Source organism: Chelonia mydas, chromosome 5 (assembly GCF_015237465.2).
Source record: "Chelonia mydas isolate rCheMyd1 chromosome 5, rCheMyd1.pri.v2, whole genome shotgun sequence".
Lineage (NCBI taxonomy): Eukaryota > Metazoa > Chordata > Testudines > Cheloniidae > Chelonia > Chelonia mydas.
Genome location: NC_051245.2, coordinates 27,998,411 through 28,024,802, shown reverse-complemented (window position 1 = coordinate 28,024,802; position 26,392 = coordinate 27,998,411). Strand labels below are relative to the sequence as shown.

General features: G+C 43.7%; 1 protein-coding gene and 1 long non-coding RNA gene across 3 annotated transcripts; one reads left to right on the top strand and one right to left on the bottom strand.

Moving 5' to 3' along the window:
• Positions 1-810: 810 nt before the first annotated feature.
• PTGER4 (prostaglandin E receptor 4) lies at positions 811-13,511 on the bottom strand. The gene is made up of 2 exons (XM_007065726.4): positions 11,792-13,511; positions 811-2,970 (listed from the first exon to the last, which is right to left on the bottom strand). The coding sequence occupies exons 1-2, from the start codon at positions 12,611-12,613 to the stop codon at positions 2,377-2,379; spliced, it is 1,416 nt and encodes a 471-aa protein (XP_007065788.1). The 5' UTR covers positions 12,614-13,511; the 3' UTR covers positions 811-2,376.
• Positions 13,512-13,543: 32 nt separating this feature from the next.
• LOC122465812 lies at positions 13,544-23,920 on the top strand. Of its 2 annotated transcripts, none has more exons than XR_006290883.1 (3): positions 13,544-13,737; positions 19,603-19,746; positions 20,670-23,920. It is a non-coding gene; the product is annotated as an uncharacterized LOC122465812 (long non-coding RNA). The 2 variants fall into 2 exon arrangements; XR_006290882.1 differs by having other exon boundaries at positions 13,622-13,737; positions 19,622-19,746.
• Positions 23,921-26,392: the final 2,472 nt, after the last annotated feature.

Below are 26,392 nucleotides of genomic sequence, written 5' to 3'. Positions count from 1 at the left end.
AGATCCACATCTGATTCTGGATGCCCAGATAGCTGCAGTGGCTAAGAGCATTTTCCCCCTCCTCTGTGCCTAATGAGAAGTCTGACCATTAATTTTAGATGCAGATTGTCACTTCAGGAGTTACTTCCAGACCATAGAACTTCCCCAAAATAATCCCTCAAGCGTATCTTTTAGAAAAACATCGAAGCTTGATTTAAAAATTGTCAGTGAAGGAGAAGTCACCACAACCCTTCGTAAATTGTTCCAATGTTAAAAATGTACACCTTATTTCTGGTCTGAATTGTCTAGCTTCAGCTTCCATCATTTAGATCATGTTATACCTTTCTCTGCTATATGGAAGAGCCCATTATTAAATATTTGTTCCTCATGCAGATACTTATAGACTGTAATACATAGCACTTCTGATGCAATTACTTGTGTGTGCTGGCGTACCTTTCATTTTCTACATCCATTCATTCAGGTAAAATGAATGAACTCAATTGCTCCAACGTTAGTGGAAAGCAAGCACAGCAAGGGTGAGAGCACAGCCAAAGATTTTTATGTAATAATTTTGAATGAAGACTCAAGTGTGTTTTTGAAGAATTCATCTAGCTGTACTCCCAACAGAGATTCTGCAAGATGACTCCTTGTTGACGGTGATAGTTGTGTAGCTACGCCCTTTGCAGTGCTTTGGAAACGGAAGGAAAGGACTACATTTTGACAGCTGTTAAATAGCATGGTTTGAAAATTGTGGTTTATTAAGATGAGGGCCGATGGGCTGGCACTGAGTGAATTACACACACAATTAAAGACTTGCGTAAACTCCTGAACTCAAGCGGAATGTTTCCATTTAATTGCGATCTCCAAAATGATTTTGGTCAGTACAACTGCTTCTTACACATATCATCAATATCAGGCTCGGGATTTTAATTACAATAAAGCAATTCACATGAAAACACTGTAAGCAACATAACATGCTTAATATTTCTTTGACAAATTTTTTCCCAAAGATCTATACAGAATTAATGTTTGATACAACAATGCTGCTGGAACAAGATCTATCTTTTAAAACATAAACAAACAAACACAAAACTCCTTTTCATCACTGGTTAACAGTTATTCTTAGTGATGTGGTTGGCACTACATCTTAGTGGTAAATAATTCTCATTGGGGCTGAGTATGGGGTATGGGATTATATACCTGTACTTTGTAATGAAGATTCTGCTTTGCTTGTTTCATGTGATTATTTGATGGAATATCAGATTACACAATCATAAGATTCTTTTTACTTATTTGAAGTAAAATGACAAATGTTATGAAAAATATCTTTAGTACATTGGTGATTTTTAAACTAGAGTGAATATTAAAAATATTAACCAGGGATTGAAAGATTTAGGCCCCAATCCCAAAAGCAATTTATGCAAATGCTTAATTTTATTCATGTGAAGAGTCCGGCTGACTTCAGTTGGACTGCTCGTGAGTGACATTAAGCATGTGTGTAAGAGTGCAAGGTTGGGGCCTTACTACTTAGAAAGGAGAAATTGTGTTCTGCAGATAAACATTCACAGCACATAAATAAAATCTAGCTTTTTAGAATGTACACACACTGGAAAGAATATTTTAAACTTAAAAGATGTGTTTTCTCCCTTAATAGCACAAAATGTTTCCATTTAATTCAAAAAGTTTTTATTTGTTCCCATCTAGAGAACTAGTTCTCCATCTGCCTGTAAACTTGTATGGAAAACAAACCTAACTCAAGACTGTCTATCATCAGCCAGCACTATTCAGAGGAAATGAAGGCTGGCAATTGTTTGTATATACCTTGTATTAATAATAAACCTTCTCATAGAGAAGAACAGACTTTTAAATATATTAAATGATATTTACAGCAATAAAAATTCACATTATCACGCATTAGTGAGACTCTTTAAAATTGTACACCAGGCAGTTGTCATAGTATCTCTACCCAGTTCCCAGTAACTGCCTCGCCTTCAGCTCTCTAGTACCCAGAGACTTAAACCCTTGATAGTTTTGGCGGGAGGAGAGAGAGAAAATACGTTTCTAGCAGATTTGGACAAAAAATGACAGATCTTTTCAGCCATAGAGTCCCAGCAGCAATCCTACGTCACAGAGCAATACAAGGTAATAACAGTGTATGTTTCCAAACCCATTAGATCTGTCCTGTATGTTTTGTGATGGCAGGGCCTGACTGTAGCAAATGTTCCATGGTATGATCCTCAGTAGTCTGGAAGAACTGTACCCATCACATGGCAAGAGAAAAATAGCCCTTCAGAGTGTAGCTGACCCCCGGCCCCTTAGTAGGCAGAGTGCGTGTCTATTGCACCAGTTTTTCCAAAGTATTGGGAAAGGATCACATGTATGTGATTCCTTTCATTGCTATATACACTTTTCTGATAAGTTCAATGTTTCACTGGGAAAGGTGACCTGGAGGGAGCTGCTTTTGGGCATAGAGCTGGCTTCGCTACCAGACCCGACTTCATTCACCAGAAAGACACTCTCTGAGTCCTGTCCCGGCAAAGAGTCTGAGGTCTCTGAGCTGCGTAGTGTCCTCACTGATGTAGTGTCACACTGAGCGAGACCAGCACTGGCTCCCGGCAGCAGCATGCGACCCCCAGTGCTACTTTCGCTTAGCTCTGGAGGGTAGAGCAATGTCTGTGAGGTGCTACTGATTTCCCTCAGCTCCCGAGAGATGAAGGAGGGTGAGTGGCTGGACATGGCGGAGGAGGTTCGGCGGCCATCCGCACAGTTGAAATTGCTGCCAGAGTGTTGCCTTCGAGCCCCTCCAATGCGGCAGAAGAGGCACTTGATTTTCTCTATGACTTTGCTGAGCACTGTCTTGCGGAGAAGGATGTAGACCCATGGGTCCAGGATGGGGTTCACTGAAGCAATGCGGATGGCCTGCAAGTCGGGGTTTTGACTGACGTCCTTCACTACGGCTGGCCGGTACAGTTGGTTCACAAAGACACGTACCTGTCAAAGGGAAAAGAGAGACCCATATTTAGAGTTCAATCCAGCAAACCAGAGATGACATTTCAAAGGAGAGATCAGGCTTAGCAATTGCATGTTACAACAAGGGGAGAGGTTGGCGAAGCCACGTTTCTCATGTCAGCAGCTGGTTTATTTTTGGAAAGGGCAAAGATCAAGGAATGAACTCTTCTGTAAATTGACCTTTTTTCCTTACTCTTGAGGAAAAGAACTGCTCTCTTTTCCCCTCCTGATTCCTGCCTACACCCCTGAAGTATCCTTGTGACCATGAACCTTTTCAGTTTATCCCTAAAGTTTTTTAATTTTCAAATCCCAGGTGGTTGTTTTTCCTTCTCTTTATAGGACCCAGAATTCAAGATTTAGACCCAAATCCTTGTATAACCAAATCTTTGCCAGCCAGGGGTGCAGGAGGCCCTAGGTCAATTGAGGAGACCTAATCATTGCATATTTCCTCCAGCAAGGCTCTCATAATTGTATGTTTAAAACCAAATGAAACCCACATTACCAGCTATCAGGCAAACCGGTCTCCGGAGACAAGCCCAGAGCTGCCTAATCCCTAGTTTAGAAATATCTGTGCTGACAGCTTCCATTATTAGAGCTTCAAGGCAATATTTTAATACCTTCAACATTCTGCTTGTGGGCGCTTGTTTTAAGAAATGCTAACAGCTGCCTCTAACTGCCAGATTTTTCATTGATTAGGATGATTCCAGCACTGAGCAGAACTGTAGATCTTCCCACGTGGGTCTGCATCTTGGTTTGGTTTGCAAAGTGAAAAAATAATAACCCTGAAATGTTCAGGGTGTTCAGTTAAATTGTTGGGATACAGAAGCTTGTTTAAATAGTGTTTCTAAGTAACCACTCGGAAATTTTGTGGTGAATTAACACTCGATTGGGATCTTGTTTATCCATGGTAGCATTTGACCATTCAGGCTCCTTGCTTTAAAGAGAGGGGAAAACAACAGCACAGTTCTAGCTCGTGATTGCAAGAGCCCAATCTTGCAATCACTACTGTGCATAAGGTCCAGTCCAACACTAATGTCAATGGGGTTATCTTTCCAGTGACCTTACTGAATCCTGGTTTGGACACACAGACCTTATGATGTTGAACAGTCCCAAGCTGAACTGTTTCAAACAATAACTTTAACTAACAATCAGGACTTGAAATGTGTCCCAGGAATAGGAAAGCCATTGGAAAGCCTTTCCTGTGGAAGACCCTACCTGCTTTGCAGCCAATATTAGGTAAGTTTAGGCAAATCAATTTTCCTTATTTGAAGTCCTAAATATCCAGTACCAATAACATATGTTATGAAGTCTCCTCTTTGTCTTGACTTCTGAAGTGAATGTTTGTCAGGTTTTGGCCCAGTTGGATAAGGTTTCAGAAAAGGGGTTTAAATGAAGTGAAGGAAAACATAAGCAAACCTCTGAAGTCATATTTACCAGAAAAGTGTGTGTGAAACAATCCAAGTCTGATGAAAAATTTCACAATTCAGTACAGTAATGTGAGGTTTGGATTGATTCTTCCTACATAGGAATTCAGGACTTGAATTCATTCCAAGCAACTTTAAATTCAGCAACTTTATAAGAAAAAAAAAAAAGCCAGTCCACCTCTTGAGTGGGAATCTGAGTCTAACGTGTATCACTGAAAGATAGTGAGTACGTGATGGTTCCTATGCTGTCCTGCTTAATCTGTAGTAATCATTTTCTGAGCTATCTCTATGTAATCTCTATGTATATTCAGGAATGCATTCCATTACCTGCTTAAAGTTAGATAATTACTAGGTTGAGAAACAAGTATCACTCATAACTGATATAAAAGTAGTACAGGGAGTATCCCTATCAATTTAACTACCAATTAGTTCCTCTTAAAGGGATTTTTTTTTAGTTACTATATTAGGAAGCGTAATACCACCTTTTCTGACCTGAGTGGTCCCCTTATATCACTGCTTGAGGAACAATTGAAATAAGACATTTAAAATGTATTTCCTCTATACATAAGTAATCCAATTATCTAGCTTGACCACAAAGTCTGATGGAAATTTTACCACTAGGTGGCACCATTGTCACACTTTTAAAAGCTCCTCTTCCTGTTAAGTATCCTCACACCTTCTTGTCAACTGTCTAAATGGGCCATCTTGATTATCACTACAAAAGTTTTTTTCTCCTGCTGATAATAGCTCATCTTAATTAATTAGCCTCTTACAGTTTGTATGGCAACTTCCACCTTCTCTGTATGAGTGTGTGTATATATATATACACACAGTGTGTATATATATATCTTCTTACTATATGTTCCATTCTATGCATCCGATGAAATGGGCTGTAGCCCACAAAAGCTTATGCTCTAATAAATTTGTTAGTCTCTAAGGTGCGACAAGTACTCCTGTTCTTTATGCAGATACAGACTAACATGGCTGCTACTCTGAAACTCTTCCTGTCTGTAGTTTGAGGAAACACTGAAGGATCAGTTACTTAACTATGGTAGGTTTCAGAGTAACAGCCGTGTTAGTCTGTATTCGCAAAAAGAAAAGGAGTACTCGTGGCACCTTAGAGGCTAACCAATTTATTTGAGCATGAGCTTTCGTGAGCTACACGAAAGCTCATGCTCAGATAAATTGGTTAGTCTCTAAGGTGCCACAAGTACTCCTTTTCTTTTAACTATGGTACTTGCTTTGACAGGGAGAGGTACCCTGAAAGACATGCAATGGCCAATTTAAAGTTCTTTGAACGTATGACCAATGCCAAATGCAAACCATGCAGGCACTGAAGAGGTCTGCTGCTTAACTCCCACCCCTCTGAGATGAACTTCAGCACTGAAACGCTGTCATCTCTCTTACACAGACTCTGTGTCTGAGAAGTGGCAGTCAGAACTCCAGAAAGCAGCAGTGTTAGCTTTCTTTGACATCTGCTCCTTGGTTTTAAAAGCCATTCTTGGAAGTTTCTTGGAAGGAGGAGAAGAAAAATGCTGATATTTTGAAGAAGGAAAAAAAAAAAAGAATAAATCTCAGAAATATAAAGTTTAAATTGCCAGAGAGGATTTTCCTCCTGATACTTTCTCCGAGGAGATTTTTTTTTTTAATGCAAAGGACTTCTTCCACAGCAAGTTCAAATATACCCTGCAAATGTATATACATCTGTCTTGACACAGACCATTTCATCTTTGCTGAAGGACTGATCCCTGAACTGACAGCTAGGGCTCCATTAGAGAGTATATTGTATACTGTGGTTAGAAGCTCAGTCTTTATTTTCCTTTAGCCCATTCCAACTGACATTTATACTCCATGTAAACAAGATCAGGAAGACTTCGGCAGGGGAGGAAACAGTATTACTGATACATTCAGCTGATACAGCAGGGACATCTTGAAAGAATTTGCCAAAAGCACTCATAAGAAATGGGTTATTGTTCCAACTTTAAAAGTTGATCTTTTTCATTCTATTTTTACATAGCTGTAATTCTGGACCATCAGTTTAATGTGAATGATTAAAAGGTAAATTTAGTTATCAGCTAGCAGCATCTAAACAGGAAATTCATGTACTTGACACATCCCTTTATGTTTACCTGGCAGAGCTTACTGTAACATGAGAATCTACTGTAGTGCTGATTAAATAGTTGATAATGATTTCCAATCACTAACTAATGTCTGGTTACATTGCAGCAAATCACCTTATAATGTCTATATTCCGAATAGTCCACTGACAGATGCATACTAGGTATGGATAAAAGACACTTAATTTGGGCCTACTTTGTGAAAACTTTAGAATGTACACAGCTGTTACTACATTCCCAACAAGCTTACACCATATCTTTTATCACAAAATCCAATGGCATATCAAACTAGTTTTACTAGTACATGCCCATTCCAACTGCATGTATCATTATTAATCATATGTCTGGCAAAAAAGAAGCTGAATGGATCTGCCAGTTCAGTCATTTCTTAACCAACTGAATTAATATTCACTTACAGCATCTTCTGCAGAGCAACAATGAAGTGCATATAATGTTTTGCTGAAAAATGCTCTTTTACAAGATGGTTTGATGAAGCAAAGTCAGCCTGGCCTCTTAAAATGAGCATCTAATCAATCCATTCGATTACCTTAAGGCAATGGATTACTGTGTACCTGAACTAGTTTGACACTTGAAGTTGTCCAGTTTGAAGTTCTAATTAAAGCAAGAAGCAAACTGGGACTGATCAAACCCTGGCACCAAAACAGGTTTGCACTAGTTAGATTTCTCAACTACAGGAACCAAAGGGTGGCTTTTTAAGGTGTATTAATGAATTGCTTCTTGTGGCTGTGTTGAAATTGTTCTGAAGTTTATGCCCAAGTGATTAGATTCTAGAATCACTTGGCTGCTACTGCTTCTGCTCACACAGTGCAAGAGTCTGGTTTTTGCTTTTCCTTCTGACTAAATGTAAATACAAGTGGCAATTTCTACCCATCTGTAGTACCATCAAGTGCCTTTTATGGTAGTTATTATACAGAGTAAACAAAGGAGTAGTCCTCTATCCAGTTTTCACCTGTCCTCATAAAAACTTTCCCATATCATATATTGACATACTATTAATAGACACCTAGTTAACAGCAAGCAGGAAACAAATTCTGCAGTTGTGTAAGCCAAATATGCTTTGTCCCACAGGGACTTAGTATTTGACACAGCTGACCATGCCATCACTCCAAAATCTAGTCTGCCATCTCACCTCTGGCCATGGACAGTCCTGATACTTCAGAGGAAAAACAAACAAACAACATTAACCACTGGGCCAATTATAAATTAAGTTTAAAAATTCCTTCCTGGGCCCTTCAGGGATCAAATGCATGCAGTAGAATATGAGATTTTATTACCCTTACTACCTTAGTTTACCAAGCTAAATTTATTGTTAGAGATCATTAAATGATCATGCCCTTTAAAAAAATTTGACCACCTGCAGCAGCGAATTCCAAAATTTGACTATCAAGTATCTCTTTACTCTTATGAGAGTGTAAAAGCAAAAACACAAACACTAATTTCTACTATGTTTTCAATCAAATCCTCTCTAATATCACCTTTTCCATACCTTTTAACTACCTTTACTGCCATTTTGTAAACCTTGCAATCATTTAAATATCTCTTTTAAGGTTTGAAGTGACCAATGATGAATTCGGATAAAGGTCTGGACATATGTTTTGCATTATTTCCTTTCTTAATTCCCTTGATCAGACTCTTCACCCATGCCATCCACAATAACTTCCTGCAAATTCAGAGCATACTGGTGTATGTGAAAAATTTTGATTATTTTTGCTAGCATGCATTCCTTTTAGTGTTGTCGGTTCATTTTATCTGCCTTCATGCTCTTTTGTTCTCTCAAGTCCATCTAAAGTTTCTCACAACATTTCATAGATTTTATTAATCAAAACCATTTAGTGTCATCATAAAACTTCACTGATTCACTGTCCAAATCATTAAAATATTAAAAACACTGAGCTCTGAGAACATCCCATGGTTACCTTCTGTTCACTATGATTCAGTTTCCTATTGTTTAACCATTCTGTAAATAAAGGCAAAACTTTATTTATTACACCATGGTTATTTGTTTTTCTGAAGTTATTTAAAAACCTTTTGTAAACCTACATAAATGAAGTCCACTGGATCACCTCTATTTTATTATCTCCTGAAAGAGCTCACTCTGAGAAAGTGAGATGATATGATTCTCTCCTACAGAAGCTGTGTTGCTCTGACCCTATTAGATTATGGTTTATTCAGCTTCTGTCACCAACAGGAAATCAGGTCATCAGAAAATTTCATAGCCACAAAGAAGCCTCTGTGTCTGCCTTAGGTAACTGTAGAGTGCCACCAATGATATCTGGATGCTCCTCCTCTTCCTTATCAGAACAGACTATGCTGTAATAAGTGAGACCTATCAGTTCCCTCTGTAGCGATGGCTCTAAGTTTAATCAACAGGATCTGCGCTGGCTCATAAAATGTATAGGCAGGTTAATGATTTTCCAGTCTTTCTGCCCAGTGGCTGCTTTTAAAGGTATATTGCATATTCATACCTTCCCTCCAGTATTCCACACCTTATTTCCTTCAGAACTCTAAGGGCATGTACACACAAAGTTGTACCACTTTAACTATACCAGTGTCACTGAAGCGGGCCAACCCCACAAGTGTGGATGCAGTTATAACGGTGTAAAGGTGCTTAGATGGTTATAGCTTAAGCCTGGTCTATGCTTAAAAGCTGTTGATATGGCCACATCAGGGTGTGAAAAGAATGTTTCCCTCAACCTAGCTAACACCAGCAGCACGGAGAGGTGGTGTTCTTACAGCTATGGTAAAACCCCTTTGGCTGGGAGTCGGTTGCGCCCACAGTACAAGGTTATGGCAGCACAGTGATGTGCCATAGCTATGCCACTATAGTCCCCGCAGTGTAGACATGGCCTGAAACAGTTAAATCAGTAAAACATCTATGTGTAGATCAGCCCTTAGGTCTTGCAGTCACTGCTAAAACGGTGTGTTTTTACCTCAGGGTAACCAATGTGCATGAGCTATCCTGAGTTAAAAACAGTGAAGATCAGGCACTTTAGTTTTACCATGAGATAAAGTAGGCAAGGCCAGCCCAAGATCGGAGTATAGAGTTGACCTCCCCTCGCTTACCTTGCAGTAAAACTAAAAGTGCCTTGTCTACGCTCTGTTTTTACCTCAGGATGCATGTTACCATGAGATACAAAGTACCACACTTTTAGCAGTGAAGACAAGACCTGAGATGGATGCATCACATCTGAGCCCTCTTTTCTCTTGGCACCTGCCTGCGCCCACAGTTTATACAGTCACCAGCATGCCATCAGTGGGCTTCCCACCAAAACCGTTCACCCCCCAAGACCATTAATTTTGATTGTCAGCAATCCAGTTGCCTTTCTTGGTAGAGCCACCCCCTTCCCCCATGTTTTGGTTATTCTTTTTGTAAAAGATTCTCCAGTTCCTAATGAAATTGAACCACATCTCTTTGCATTAGGCACTGACGCTTCTTAGTTCCCCCTCTCTATCTGGTCTGGCACGTGAGACTCCTATCACTTTGAAAAAACTGTCAGGGACCTTGAACTGAAACCTTTCACCCACTCGTTTATATTTAGCTTTCAGATCCTTTCTCTTGCATTTACCTATATCCCTTCCAATAATATAGTATTAAAATATTTTTCAAAGTTGTCACAATGTCAGCTTAATCTAATTAAGTATCTTCAGTCCAGTGTCAGGAGGTTAACAATTATATGACCTGATTGTTGATTGGGTAGGAAAACAGAATAACTGCACAGTTTCTGATCTTGGACTACACAGCTCTAAGCACTGTTCTTGGATCTGATGCGTGCACACACGTGCACATGCACACTATATAGACGCTGATACAAAAACCATGCTTTAATTGAGCCAACCTTCCAATTCTTAAGACTTTTGCAAGACATTAAGATGTTCTGCAAGCAATAACATGGCAAAGTGAGCAGTTGTGCCAGGGTGCACTGCAAAACATTAGGCTGAAGGCCAAGTGGCTGCCATCAAAATGCCAGGATCCAGGCATAGCTGCACTTCACCGAGTTTTATACATGTTAGTAATGTGGCAAAACTGGCCTGACCCCTGCAATTATACTATTTACCTGAATAGTTCACAATCCTAGTTGGCCAATCATATTTCACCCTCATTATGTGGTTCCCTGTTATAATAACCCTGATATGGGGCTATTCCAGGATAGCTGCCACCTACAGTAAACTCTATTACAATTAACTGTGTTCTAAAACCACCTCTTTCTAATAACACTCCTACTGCTCAGCTCACGAGATCCTGTTTTGGGAGGGTGGCAACTATGCATAGCCAATTGTGTATTCTTTTAATCTATCTGAGTCAACAAGAGAAAGAAGTTTGGCAAGTTTTATTTATAATTTTTTATTGAGTGGTAAGCACTGACTGAGCCCGAAAACTGGTATTTTTGGTATTAACTTTCCCTGCAGTTAGGGTGGAGGGCAAGAAGAAGGTGTAGTTCACTAATCAAAGGTTGGATCTTACTCCCATTGATGTCCATTGCACCAATGGTGGTAGCTGCAAGATTGAGGCCCAAGTGATCTGTTCATCTGTTTTAGGAAGTTAGACAGTTATCAGTGATCATGCCCAGTACTAACATGTGATCTCTAGATTACTTAAGGCCAGATTCTGCCACTCTTACTCTAGCTGAGAAATCAGCAAGAGTCCCCACAGATTAAGGCATGACTCAAGGAGAGTTAGGATGCTAGACTCTATCCCTATGATAGTAAACTTGTCAGGACAGGGAGCTTGTTTTTGTACTTTCTGTGAAGTGCACAGCACACTGTTGGTGCTAAATACATAATAACCTCGCTCTCCTCTGTGTCTTAAGAAATGCCATAACCTTCAGCAACACTGTAAATACTTTAAAAATGCATTAAGTGTCCTCAAGTGCAGGCCTATCCCAAGCCACAGTCACTTGCAGTTTGATTTAAAAACAGATTTTAAGATACCTTACAGTCTTGCCAGGATTTTGCTATGATATTTCTCTGAGATACTGAGGAAGCCACTCTTTTTGGTCATATTTTTAATACTACAATGTCAAAGGCACCCGGAGCCGAGGATAAGCATTGATTTTTGCTACCATTCTAAATCAAAATAAGTTTAGATCACTGCCTATCTGAGTGTAATCTCATTAGAATTGTTTTAGTGACTTGTGAGAGCCCAGAAAATAGAAGCCTTGTCCTACAGCCACAGACTAAAAGCTTTTGCCCCAGACAACTTGGTGGTGGGGAAGATGGAAAGGGCAGTGCAGTGTTACTTACCACCAGAGGAATGGAGCAGATGACCACAACCAGAGAGGTGGCAATAAGCAAAATGACCATCTGGATCTCTGCTCCAGCCATGCGACGAAAGCTCCTGCGCCGGCGAAAGTCAGACAAGCGATTGGCAGTGTTGTCTGTGCCCAGGGAGGTGCGTCGCATGAACTGGCGGTGCATGCGAATCAGGGCCACACACACCAAGACATTGCAGACTACCGTGACCATGATTAGGAAGGAGCTGAAGCCGGCATACATGTAGGAGTAAGCGGCATGGGTGGCCACCTTGGTCTTCCAGTCTATGAAACACCAAGTCTTGGGGTACTGGAAGGTAGATTTGCCCAGTCCCATGCTGGGCAGGGCGCAGAACAGCACATTGGAGACATAGATGGCAAAGAGAGTGAGCCCCGCCAGCTTCTTATCCACATAATGGTTGTAGAAATAGGCATGGTTAATGGCCAGGTACCTTTCTATAGACATGGCACAGATGATGCTGAGGCCAGAGAGCCCAAAGAAAAGGAGGATGAAGGAGCTGTATTCACACAGTGCTAGTCCACCCGGCCAGCGGTTCTGCAGGTATGTGGCAATAGTGACTGGGCTCACCAGACAGGTCCCCAAGAGGTCAGTGATTGCTAGCCCACACACCAGTGTGTAGAAAGTGGTCTCCTTCTGCTCCTTCCTGGACTTGCAAAGCACCACGATGGCGATCAGGTTGCCCACCACCCCAAAGATGAACATGACTGTGGGGATGGTGGGGGGCTTGCCATCCCCATGCTCACTGGTGGAACTGTTCGCCGTTGTGTATACGGTGGTGTGATCAAAAGACATGATGATGAAGATTCTGTTGTGGGTTATTAGAGGAGATGAAAACAAAAGTGGATCCAAAAATGCAGTTCAAAGTCAAGTCCCTCCCCCTCTGTTCCCCACAAAACGTCAATGAACAAACTGCAGTTCAAGACAAGAGATTCAGTTAAAAAACCTCTGCATTTCAAGGCCAGGGGCATGAGCTTAAAAAGCAACTGAATTCAAGAATAAAACAAACGCAGTGGAAAGTGAAGCCACAAAAAAAGCCTTGTAATTCAGAAAAGCTGCAGTTAATGTTTTTAGTTCCTACAGCTTTTGTTGTGGCTGCTGTTCTATCAGGTTTTGAGCAGCTTCTTGCACTTTCCAAAGTTCAGCTCAGAAACAGATCCCAGCATCTGACAGTGGGGACTTTCCCCCTTTCCGGTGCGAGCTGCTCTTTTCCTTGTCTTTGCCCCTCAACTTTGTACAGTCAAAACCTTCCTCCCAAAAGAGGTTCAGATAGATCCTTGAGGCATCGGAGATGCTTTCCAAAGCCTGGTCTTTTGCCGTGTGTGTCCCTGCGTGCCAACAGCTGCTGAGTCCAGTTCCTCGAGGCGTGGAAAGAAGGATTCAGAGGGGCAGGGTGGGGACTGTCCCAGCCCAACCTTGGTCAGGACCCTTTGCGGTGGGAGCGCTCAAGCCGCTGGAGTTATAAAAGCAGCGGGCGGCGAGCGGCGATGGCAGGTGCGTGTCTCTCCTCCCAGTCGCCTCGGCTGGATGCTGGACTGAGCGGCTGGCAGCTCGGTGCGGAGGCTCCCATGCAGCCCGGCTGTGTGAGCTGTGCCAGTGGCTGGCCCCTGGAGCTCATCCCTCCTCGGAGCATGTGCTGCCGTGTGTGTCACGCTCGCTGGCTCGCTCTCAGGCGGGGCTCGCCCTCGCTCCCTTCAAGTTTCTCCAGCGGGGGAGGAGGCAGAGAGGGCAGCTCCCCTGGGCTCCTCCCCGGCCCCTCACCCGATTGGTCGGAGGAGGGAGGGCACCGCCCGCGGGCGCTACCGCCTCGCCCGCAGCAGCCGCCGCGCAGCGAGCATCGCCACAGGCGGGCTGGGCTTCGGGTTGTGCGGAGCCGCGCCTGGGACACGCTGGATGGATCCTTGGGCTCCGGGGGCCTGGTGAGGGCGGGCGGGGGAGACACCGGGGTGGAGCGGGGGGCACTGGGAATTGGGGGCAAGGGAGAGAGACCAGACGGGGGCTGGGGGGACACACTGGGAATTGGGGGCCAGGGAGGGAGACCAGAGTGGGGCTGGGAGGGGGCACTGGGAATTGGGGGCCAGGGAGGGAGACCAGAGTGGGGCTGGGGAGGGGCCACTGGGAATTGGGGGCCAGGGAGGGAGACCACAGGGTGGGGGGGATTTGATAATTGGGGGTGGAGGAGGGAGACCACAGTGGGACTGGGCAGAATGTTAGGAAATTGGGGGGCAGGGGAGAGTGACGCCTGGGTGGGGGGCAGCAGCCGGGGTGGTCTTAGCGAGCGGGGAGAGGGGAGGCAGGGACAGACACTGGAGTGGTGGGTGAATGGGGCAGGCCAGGTCCAATAGTGACATTTGCTCTCCCTCCTGAGACTCCAGCGCCATCCTGCAGGGCTGGGCTGAGCAGAGAGTGTGGGAAGAAAAGGGGACTCAGGAGAGCCTAAGCTACAGGAGCCACTCTCAGGAGGGAAGGAGGAAAGCAAGACTGGGGAAGTGGAGCAAGGGAGCCAGAGGAGGAGGAGGACGAAGGGGAGTGGGGGAGCCACTGCCAGTGAAGGGAAGGGGCCTGGTGATGGGACAGGGGAAACTATCTACGTGCTGGCACGCTGCACGAAGAGGCCAGGCTGCCTTTATGTGAGGTGTCAGCATGGTGCATCCCGGCACTGCATTGTGAAGCGCACTAGGGAGGCAGTGGCTGGCCTAACTTGAGGATGACGCGGTTGGAGGGAGGCAAAGGGACTGGGCGGTGAGGAGCAACTAGCCGGCATTCTTTAAGAGACCATTTAAGGTGGATGTGATTGGCATCATATGCAGCCCAGCCCAGCCCAGCCCACCCCCAGTCTCAACTCTCTGTTCCTTTGCTTTAGCTTCCCAGCCAAGCCATATGGGATGTATTTTCTCCCAAGTCCTTTCTGCATGGTTCTGTCATGGCTCCACAGCTTGGGAAAGTTTGTCTGGCTTCCCCCACTTCTAAGAAGTGCATAATTAAATCCGATCTGGGGTCTTGTACCAATAGGCAGAAAGCAAGGCCCCTGAGTTTGCATTTCAGGTTGAGTGCCTTCCATTCCCAGTGATTAGAAGTGGAAGGCAATGGGAGTAGAGGGCCCTCAGCACCTTGCAGGATCAGGCCCTGAAGGGCCTTCCCAAAAGTACTGTTTTTCTGTACTGAGCACTGGCAGTTTGCTCAGCAGTGTTTTATCATAAAAGCCTCACAAATTTCTGGAATGGAACTTTGGGAGAGGCCTCATCTTTTCCTCCTCCAGGGCAATGTATAAACTGAAGATGTGCATATGGGAGGTGACAATGTGCCTTGCAATGAGGTGATATGATATCACTGCTGTTGACCATATAAGGAAATGCCTGCCATGTAAAGTTGATTTCACCTCTTGTTTATTAATGACAAGCAATTAAAAGGGGATCTCACCTGGGCTGGTTTCTGAGAGGATGAGTGTGAGAAAAGTGACATGACATTCCGAAGTACAACATGACAAACCCCTATAGCAGGAGTCTCTTGTGCCATAAGATGATCTCTCTACAGTATGGCATGTGTAGATAATAAAATTTACCTGCATTTAGCATGAGTTTTTTATTATTTAAATATTTACTAAGCCCAGAAAGGGTGTGCGTGTGTGTGCACGTGGGGAAAGGGTTCATATATTACTGTGAAGAAATTTATCATGATCAGGAGAACTGGATAGCACAGGGGATTGGTAATGGGATTGTGTAGCAGGGTGGACACCCATTAGGGCCCAAAAGGATTTAAGATAGCCCTGGGAGAGGGCTGGGGCAGGGGAAGAGCTGGGCTGATTGGTAGACCAGCCACAGCTGGGGGCCATGCCCCAAGCAGGGAACTAAGCGGAGTACCTAGATTGGAGCAAGGCTGGGGAGCTCCAGCCAGGAAAGCCCCAGGCTGTGCATTAGGCCCAACAGGTACTGGGGTTGCAGGGGACAGTCCAAGGTTAGACAGAGGCAGCAGGTCCAAACCCAACCTTGCTTGTGATGAGTGGCTCATATTGCAGTCTGCCCTAGGGCGCGGGGGCTAGCTGGTGACTGGCAGGAGCCTACGACTTAGGCAAGGTAGGGATAGTGGGTGGGGGGTTCCTCTGGGAGGGGGAAACCCAGGGGGCAGCACCCAGTGAAAGGGGCACGGGGTCCTGTGAGGGACACGGGAGCCAACAGCAAGGCGAGACACCGGCCTGAAGAGGGCGCTCTGGAGGCTGGAACGCTAATTCCCTGAGACGACCAGCAGGAGGTCTGCCGGTGAGTCTACGCCCGGTTACAAAGTGGCGGAGAATGCAGGCATGAGCTGTCTGCCCCTGATACAAAGGGCAAGGGCACGGACTGTGGAACGATTACCCGAATCGGAAAGGAGAACTTGAAGGTGGAGAAGCAGGGACGATGGATCCCAGGTACACCGGGATCTTCTACGGGGAGTCCCCAGGTGTTGTTCCTGGGTGGAGCCCGGTGTCAGCAGCCCAGTGGAAGGGGGGCGGACGGCCTGAAGGGGGACCGGAAGACCCAGAATGGATTATGGGAGGCACAGTGGGCCCTCCAAGGACAGATGGCCCAGCTGGTGGGTGAACAGTGGGCCTTGCGGAAGCTCCTCCGGCGCGTGTTCAGGAGGAACCGCCAAGGCCAGAGGGAGGAGCCTGGTGCTAGGGCCAGGAGGCCCAGCGCAGAAACAAGGACTTGTTACGCCTGTGCCAGGCGTGGTCACATAAGACAGGACTGTCCCTACGGGGCTGAGGGTGGGATGCCTCAACCCGGGACAGGACGGTGGCAGGTCCCTCAAGCCGTCCGCTGGGTAAAGGAACCCAGGCGGCTCCGGGCGTGTTGGGACTGTGGACGACGGGGGCACCTTTGACGAGAGTGCCCGGGCCCAAGGAACACAACCCAGGGCAACCCAGGAAGGGCTGGCCCAGCGAGGGACAACGGGAAGAAGCAAGAGGCCCAGGCAACATGGAGGTGGGGATTCTGCTGGCGTAGGCGGGAGCCAGGCCACCTATGGAAAGACTGCCCCCTAGGGGGAGGGCAAACGCAGCTGGAGGCGGCCAAGAGAGTGGCTGACCAGCCAGTGGGCCACCCAGGGGAGGTGGCGAAGACCGCAACCGGGAAGGCAGGGATCCTGTGACGGTGCGGGACCCAGACCGTCGCCGGGGAGGTCTGTGACAGGAGGCCGGGACCCAGGTTGGGGTAGGACAGGGAATAGTGGGGACCCAGACAGAGAGAGAAGAGGCTCTGGGGGACCCAGACCTAAGGGCGCGACTTGAGGCTGTGGAATGGGCCTGCCGGAGGGCAGAGACCCAGGTCCGGGAGATGGCCCGGGCCTGGGTGGCCTCAGAGAGAAGGTGTGCGAGCCTGGAGGGGCAGGGCCGGTGCAAGGAGGTTTCATGCCCTAGGTGAAACTTCCACCTCACTCCGCCCCCCGCCCCCGCGGCAGCTCCCCGCTGCCTCCTTGGCCCCTGCAGCGGGGCTGGGGAGCTCCAGCCAGAAAAGCCCTAGGCTATGGCCTAGCATTAGGCCCAACAGGTACAGGGGTTGCAGGGGACACGCCAAAGTTAGACAGAGGCAGCAGGTCCAAACCCTACCTTGCCTGTGATGAGTGGCTCATACTGCAGTCTGCCCCAGGGCGTGGGGGCTAGCTGGTGACTGGCAGGAGCCTACGACTTAGGCAAGGTAGGGATAGTGGGCGGGGGTTCCCCTGGGAGGGGGAGACCCAGAACTGTGGGGTACTGCCAGGGGGCAGCACCCAGTGAAAGGGGCACCGGGGTCCTGGGAGGGACACGGGAGCCAACAGCAAGGCAAGACACCGGCCTGAAGAGGGCGCTCCGGAGCCTGGAATGTTAATTCCCTGAGACGACAAGCAGGAGGCACCGCCGGTGAATCTACAGATTGATTATGCCTAAGGCTAAAGGGCAGTTAGTTCAAATTTGGCTCAGGGTTGGTAGTGGACAAAAATTTTTGCTAACTGGTAGCTATTTGGTGCCCTTTGTGAAAGGAGCAGATGGTCATAGAGTCCTGGTGCAAAAGTGTTCTGATACAGAGAGACAAATCAAACAAAAATCACCCACACAATCGTTCTCTCAGCAAAGGAGCATTAATGACAGGAGTTAGTACTTCCATGTCAGGGTGAAAAACATAGGAGCTGCTGTCCCAGATGTTTCAGAGGAAGGTGAAAAAGCCTGTGCCCTGAAGCATGTGGTTTATACCCCTTATTTAAAAAAAAAAAATCCCATCTGATGTAAGTTTTCATTATGATATAAATGTCTAATCCTTTTTTGAATCCTGTGAGTTGGCCTTTCTGAAACGTGGCAATGAATTCCACAGCTTAATTTTGAATTGTGTAAAAAATTATTTTGCTTTATTATCAGTTTAGGTTAAGGCACATTGACACAGTAGACAGGGTGTGTGTGTGGGGGGGGGGGGAGAGTTTGTGTTGGAGTGGGGGACATTTCTGGGGATAGATGAGCAGTTTTCAGTGGTGAGTCTGCACGCGTCTGTGATGTAAGGAAGGAGCATATTTTGTGGTTCAGTCACTTCAGTTTCTAGTGCTGTCAGTCTGGCATATTTGAATACTAAATTAAATTTCAGAATAAAACAAAAAGCTTTTCTGTAGTACACTTTATGGAACTGAGTAGCTGAGACTAACTGATGTTGATCTTCTTGAGGGAAAAAAACACCAAATTAAACTATTTATGTGCCTTTCAAGTTAAAAGTATGACAGCTCTTCCTCCTTTGCACCTGCAAAATCAAGTAAAAAATAAGTTATTTTTCATTGTTAAGGTGTGATAGCAAAATGATGTGTTATGGCAGCAGAACAAAATAAGACTGTGTGTGTGTGTGTGTGTGTGTTCAGGGTTTGCCTCACAAGGCAAATTGATAAAATCGTAGGCATCTTTTTATAAACAATTCAAAATATTTTAAAACTAAGGCATAGCACAGCAACTGTTTTTCTTAATTTTGTGATAGCTTTTTCAATTGATTTTTAATATTAACATAGGACCAAAACACCCCTCAAGGATACAGAAGTAGCTAAACTACCCTTGGGAAAATTATCCTTGCTCGCTCAATAGGCATTTGCTCTGGCAGCATAAAGAGGCCTTAAAGTGGATGTAAATGCAACTTAGGGGTAGCAGTCACTACTAGCATAGGGAAGGAGGAGACATCCTGTTTCCCCTGATCAACAGAGTCCGTTTATAAAATCTAAGGGCAGAAAAACACTGTTTGTTCTTTATTGCTTCATCTCTGTTTCACTTCCTGCTTATTATGGATCTAATCATATGAGATGTTGAGACGGTTGCCGCAACTCCAGTTGACATACAAATAGAGGGTGCTCAGATCCTTCATATCTCTCTCTCACACACACACACACACACACACACACACACACACACACACACTTTTGCAAGAAAATGGACACACATATGTCAATTTTCTGGTACAATTGCTCCATGTTTCATAAGAAATGCATGTAAAGAGTTTGTAAAATGCAGGGGAAATAAGAGAAGTGACTGAAAAGCCATCAGAAGTATACTTTTGAATGCAAGGGTACTAAAATCAGCTTCTAAAATGAATATTGTTCTTCTACTAGAATACCCCATGTGACAGCATTTTAGAAAACAGTCATAAAATAACAAGACAGATTACACACAGATTTGCTCTATCTTGTTTATTCATTGTGTGAAGACTTGCAAAGCATTAGAAGAATTTAGAAGTTTTAGTATGCTTGAAACCAAACTGGAATTTCCTTTTGAACTCAATGTTCTGATTCCTTGTAATACTATCAAGATGAAAATCTTAACCACAGAAAACACTTAAAAGCCGAAGAGGAAAGAAGAGGCTTAAAATGAAACTGAAAAAGTTGAAGAAATTCCACTTGCAACATGAACAATCATCAGGTCACAATGACAGTGTCACACACTTCATAAACAGGTAACCACAAGAGAGTCTTCTATCTGTGTGGAAATCACTAGAGTGACTAAATACAGTGAATAAAAAGCAGCAGAGATAATTTAAAAAAAAACCAACAAAACTTTGTTAATATCAAGGGCTAAACTAGAAAACAATGGCACCTATGCATCTTCTAGTAATTCAAATGCCAGCTGCTCTTTGAGTACAAATAAATCAAATACACTCAAATACTTATTGGCACACACAATTACCAGACTTCCACATACAAGAAATAAGGTGTCAATGTCTAACATTGAGAGCAATTAACCACTGGAGCAACTTATTTAATGATGTGCTAGATTCTCTATCACTTGCAATCTTTAAATCAAGAATAGATATCTTTCTAAAAGATATGCTATAGCTCAAACAGAAATTCTGGGCTTGATGCAAATTATTAGCTGAGATTCTTTGGTCTGTGTTATGCAGGCAGTGAGATTAGATGACCATAATGGTCCCTTCTGGGGGATTTAACATAGATGTGTTAAAATCTATGAATGTGCCTTTGTGCATGTGCATGTTTTTGCTGATGAAGCTTAAGTGGTAGTGTTGAAAAAGTGTCGATAGTGAGAAATAAACCAATTTGCATGTAATAAGAATAACAACTTTGCATTTCAGTTCTAGTTACCTTCCTAGTATGCAAAAAGAAAAGGAGTACTTGTGGCACCTTAGAGACTAACCAATTTATTTGAGCATAAGCTTTCGTGAGCTACAGCTCACTTCACTGCATCCGATGAAGTGAGCTGTAGCTCACGAAAGCTTATGCTCAAATAAATTGGTTAGTCTCTAAGGTGCCACAAGTACTCCTTTTCTTTTTGCGAATACAGACTAACACGGCTGTTACTCTGAAACCTTCCTAGTATGCTTCATTAAAGAAATAACCAAAACAAACTTTCGTTCTGATCTAGGTGCTGATGGAAGTTAGAAGCTTGTTTGCACTGACGAGAGCCAGATGCAGTGTAAGCAGATCCACTGTGTGGCGTCTACCTACAGCCCTGCCATTGTTTCTGAATCATGATCTTCAATACTGATCTTGACTTCTTGGGAACAAAGAGAGCCAATTAAAGAAAACTGTCTGGCAGTTTTGCAATATGGACAAAATGTCCACGAGAAACTAGGATGTATCTACTACATGCATTTTCAGCAGAGATGAAAATCAAAACCTGCTTTTAGGACACCAGTGGGGAAAATTTTTGTGCCTCCTAGCATCATGTCTTTTTTTGTATGAGCAATTTTAGTTTATATTGAAGAGTGGCAGCCTCTAAAACTCTGGTAGTATAATATAAAGGCCAAAATTTTAAAATGTGGCTGTTTAAATTTAATCTCAAACCCTGGAAACAATTATGCAGGTGCTTAATTGTATAAGGTGAGAAGGCTGATTGGATCCAATGTGCATCAAGTTGAGCACCTGTGTAACTGTAGGATGGGAGACTTTGGCACCAGAATCCATTTTTAGTCACCTAAGCAGGTGGCTTGATTTCTAGCAGTGCTAAGCATTTCAATAGGAGTTGCTAGCCATCCATCAGGCCACAAGAACCTAAATATGGATGTAAGTGCTCAACTTTGGCCAGCCAAGTCTGAGAATCTCCCCGTGCTGTGAAGGGCTGCGTACTCTCAGCTCCCACTGAAGACTCCAAGGGTTTGTCTATGCTGCAAAAAATACAACAAAAATCCTGTGGCAGCAAGTTTCAGAGCCTGGGTCAATTGACTTCAGCTTATGCTACGGGACTAAAATAGCAGTGTAGACATTCCTGCTTGGGCTCTAAACGCATCCTGCCCCGGGCCCTGCTGCATCAGAGCCACAGCGGGAACATCAACATTGCTATTTTAGTCTTGTAGCATAAGCGCCATGTGACTGAATCAGTTAACCCAGGCTCTGAGACTCACTGCTGCAGGGTTTTGTTTTTGCAGTGTTGATGTACCCTAAGGTATATCTTCACTGACAAGTTAACCCCGCAGATTGGGACCTAGGTCTCAGCACCCAGGTTAGCCAAGGCTAGGCAACCCTCCCCAGAGTGAAGCCCTACTCACCTGATCATGTGCTCGCCATTTCTGCACTTGCCCATGTGTGTCTGGGGGCGTATCCCTGCTTCTTTGTTCTGAGATGCTCTAGGATTTTTTCCAGTCAATTGCGGGATAACTTGTCCGTTCATCTAGGTGAACTGTGGGAAGGCATTGGAGGACTAGCAACACTTGAGTGACATTTCCTGCATCCTCACAAGAAAGTGGGAAGGTTCCAGCCCAAGTTAAACTGGAGCCCCTTTTCTAACCTATACCCCCCAGCCAAATAAGCCACTCAGGCTTAAAGCACCTCCAGTCATGGGTCAGAGGTTTTTTTTGTATGGATGGTAAGGGAGCGAAGACTTACCTTATGCGCTCAATAACTCTCATGAATTGCTCAGCATTTTGAAAAGATCAGGCCCCTGACATGTAAATTTGGCTTATGGAAATTTTATTTTCCCTTTTGTTTTTAATTTTTGTAGGGCTAGTTCTGATATATTAACATATTTTTCCTTTCTGGCATATATATCAAAAGTTATTTATTTTTAGAAAAACACATACAACACTGATACAGAATATTACTAGAGTTGAACCTATGTGCTGAAATACAATTGTTATATAATGTAAAAATAACAGAGTATGGAGATGCTACTCTGAATCAGATCTTATGTAATAGTCTTTCTTTGGTTCATCAAAAGGCAAGAAAAGTGCATTTAAAGAGTAACTAGAAAACTCAGAAAAGAAGCTGGGAAACTTTGTGCAACATTCTCAATGGATACAGCATTGTAAGTAGGTAAACATCTTAACTTCAAAACCCATAGTATGTTCACCATTCATCATTTTTCTTGCCAGAACAAGATATTTAGTTTAGTGGTATAAAGGATTTTCCAGAATCTACCTATCTAAAAAAGTAATTTCTGGTATAGATCCTTGACACCTACTCCAGCAGATCTGGTGAGTTGGGGATTCCCCCAATGAGGTGACAATGCCATCTCATTGCAGGTTCCTTCTCACTCCTCCTAAGGTAGCATAGAAAGCCAGCCAAACCCTGCACAGAGGAGCAAGCATGGCTTGCTGCATTCCAGTAATTTTTTCTGGGGTGAGAATCCTCTGGAAGTTTGTTACCAGCTGGCAGAATTTAATGCAATTCCAAGGCTTTTCTAAATTATCCCCAAGTCCGAATCTGCTCACAACAGTCCCAGGCCACCTTTAAACCACTGTTGCCTCCTCTTCCACAGCAGCTCTGAGTAGCTGGGGATCTGTCCCTCTATCTTTAAATATGGACAAACACCTATTAGATTAAACAGAACATGAGCCACAGAGGAAGTGTGTGATTGTCATCTGAATGAAATGTACACACACAAGACAGGTACATTTGCATAACACCCACATTTTGAATTTCCTTTTGCCTACATAGGGTCAATAGTGTGTTACAGAGCACCTTGTCACTTGTGTTATTTTTTGCTCATGTCTGTGGCGTTTTTTTACACTGTGATGAGAGTAAATTTATCTCTATTTGAAATTGATTTTTGTGACTGCAGCTGTACTCCTTTTCGCTTCTTAAGAAAGATAAAGAAACCCCCCCACAACCAAATGTCTTTTAAAAAAGCCATAAAATGAAATTGGAAAAAGTATCTATATATGTTAGCAGTTAAGGTTGCATTCCTTTAGCGAACTGGCCTCTGTCAATTTGCATGGAACTGTGTGGAGTAGATTAGATTATCCCTTTGCTCAGCTGCAGCTCCCAGATCTATATGTAAACAAAGGTACCTTTGAAAACATAATGTATGATTTGTTAGGTTTGACAATGGTTGTGTTTCTTTCAGATGACAGCAGCAGATATATTATTGTAATGAACTAACAATAATAATACTTAGCATTTAACAGAACTTCTTCCCATTTCAAAGTGCTGTGCAAAATATTAACTCATTAATGATGCACACTAGATATATCAGTCACCGTCCATGCTGACGAACACATGAAGGGACAAATTCTCTTGCGGCATAATCTGTTGTAGACCCATTAATGTCAATGAATGTGGGTTTGTTTTTTGTTTTTTTATAATGGCTTGTTTTCATGAGGGATGTTAGTGTGAAATGTGTACATTAATAGCTGAAAAAATGTCATGATGTGTTTTTCCCAGTATATTTTAAATTGAGCAATTGCATTTGTTTCATTTTATTTAACAATCTCCTTGTGGGTACAGCACTTCACGTGGGGGTGAAGGAAGAACTGATGGCAGGAGGGAGCCATGCTGGCAGGGCATGATGATGGTCATTTACTCCAGAGGCTTGAAAAATTCTTCTCCCTCCTCCTTGTAGCAACCTTTTATGTACTTGAAAACTGTTATCATGTCCCCTCTGTCTTCTCTTTTCCAGACTAAACAAACCCAATTTTTTCAGCCTTCCCTCATAGGTCATGTTTTCTAGACCTTTAATCATTTTTGTTGCTCCTCTCTGACCTTTCTCCAATTTGTCCACATCTTTCCTGAAATGTGCTGCCCAGAATTGGACACCAATACTCCAGTTGAGGCCTAATCAGCACGGAGTAGAGCGGAAGAATTACTTCTCGAGTCTTGCTTACAACAGTCCTGCTAATACATCCAAGGATGATTTTCGCTTTTTTGCAAGTGTTCTACTGTTGACTTGTATTTAGCTTGTGGTCCACTATGATGCCCAGATCCCTTTCCGCAGTACTCCTTCCTAAGCACTCATTTCCCATTTTCTATGAGTGCAACTGATTGTTCCTTCCTAAGTGGAGTACTTTGCATTTGTCCTTATTGAATTTCATCCTATTTACTTCAGACCATTTCTCCAGTTTGTCCAGATAATTTTTGAATTATAATCCTATCCTCCAAAGGACTTGCAACCCCCCCCCCCCCCCCCGAGTTTGGTATCATCCACAAACTTTATAAGTGTACTCTCTATACCATAATCTAAATCACTGATGAAGATATTGAACAGAATTGGACCCAGAACTGATCCCTGTGGGACTCCACTTGTTATGCCCTTCCAACTTGAGTGTGAACCACTGATAACTACTCTCTGGGAACAGTTTTCCAATCAGTTTTGCACCCCCAATTATGGAAATCCCTGGCTCTGGCCAGGGGCGCTATTTCAGATTTTGGTAGGGGCAACTTTAACCATGAGTCCTGGGGCTACTTAGGCACTTGAAAACTCTAGTTTTTTGGCAGATAACTTAGCAATTAGCTGACAGGATCCCTGTGTCTAATTCCTATATAAAAGAAAGAACATTAAATAAATATTAGACCCACTCAGCTCTAATAATAGCATGTTCTGATATCTTGTGGCAAGTCACTTAAGGGACACTGGTTAAGTTTAAAATGTTAATGTATATTCTTACTAACTCTGCAGAGAGAGAGAGACCACATCAGGACTCCTGGGTTGTACCTCAGCTGTGAGAGGGGAGTGGGGTCTAGTGGGTTACAGCGGGGGCAGATACATCTGGATTCTATAAAAGAACATCAGAATCACCATACTGGGTAAGACCAGTGGTTCATCTACCCCAGTATCCTGTCTTCCAACAGTGGCCAATACCTGGTGTTTCAGAGGGAATGAACAGAACAGACAATTGTCAAATGATCCATCCCCTGTTGCCTATTCCCAACTTCTGGCAAACAGAGGCGAGGGACATGCAGAACATGGTGTAGGATCCCTGGCTAATAGCCATTGATGGACCTATCCTCCATGAAATTATTTGTTTTTAATTGGAACCCAGTTATACTTTTGGTCTTCACAACATCCCCTGGCAAAGAGTTCCACAAGTGGACCGTGAAGAAATACTTTATTTTGTTTGTTTTAAATCTGCTGCCTATTAATTTCATTGGGTGACCCTGGTTCTTGTGTTATGTGAAGGTGTAAACAACACTTTCTTATTTACTTTCTCCACCCTAGTCATGATTTTATAGACCTCTATCATATCCCCCCTTAGTCATCTCTTTTCCAAGCTGAAAAATCCCAATCTTTTTAATCTCTCCTCATATCGAAGGTTGTTCCATACATTGCCTTTCTCAGTAGCTCTTCCAATTCAGAGATCTCTTTTTTGAGATGGGGCAACCGATCTGCATACAGTATTCAAGATGTGGGCGTACCATGGATTTATATAGCGGCAATATGATATTTTCTGTTTTATTATCGATCCCTTTCCTAATGATTCCCAATATTCTGTTCACCTTTTTGATTGAGCAAATGTTTTCAGAGGACTGTCAACAATGACTCCAAGATCTCTTTATTGATGGGTTCAGCTAATTTAGACCCCATCACTTTGTTTGTATAGTTGGGATTATCTTTTGCCATGTGCATTACTTTGTATTTATCAACATTGAATTTCATCTGCCATTGTGTTGCCCGGTCACCCAGTTTTGTGAGAGCCCTTTGTAACTCTGCGCAGTCTGCCTGGAGCTTAACTATCTTGAGTAATTTTGTATCATCTGCAAAGTTTGCCACCTCACTGTTTACCCCTTTTTCCAGATCATTTATGAATATGTTAAACAGCATAGGTCCCAGACCAGACCCCCTCGGGGACACCACTATTTACCTCTCTCCATTCTCACCATTTATTCCTACTCTTTGTTTCCTATGTTTTAACTGGAGTGCCAGCCAATGCTCTC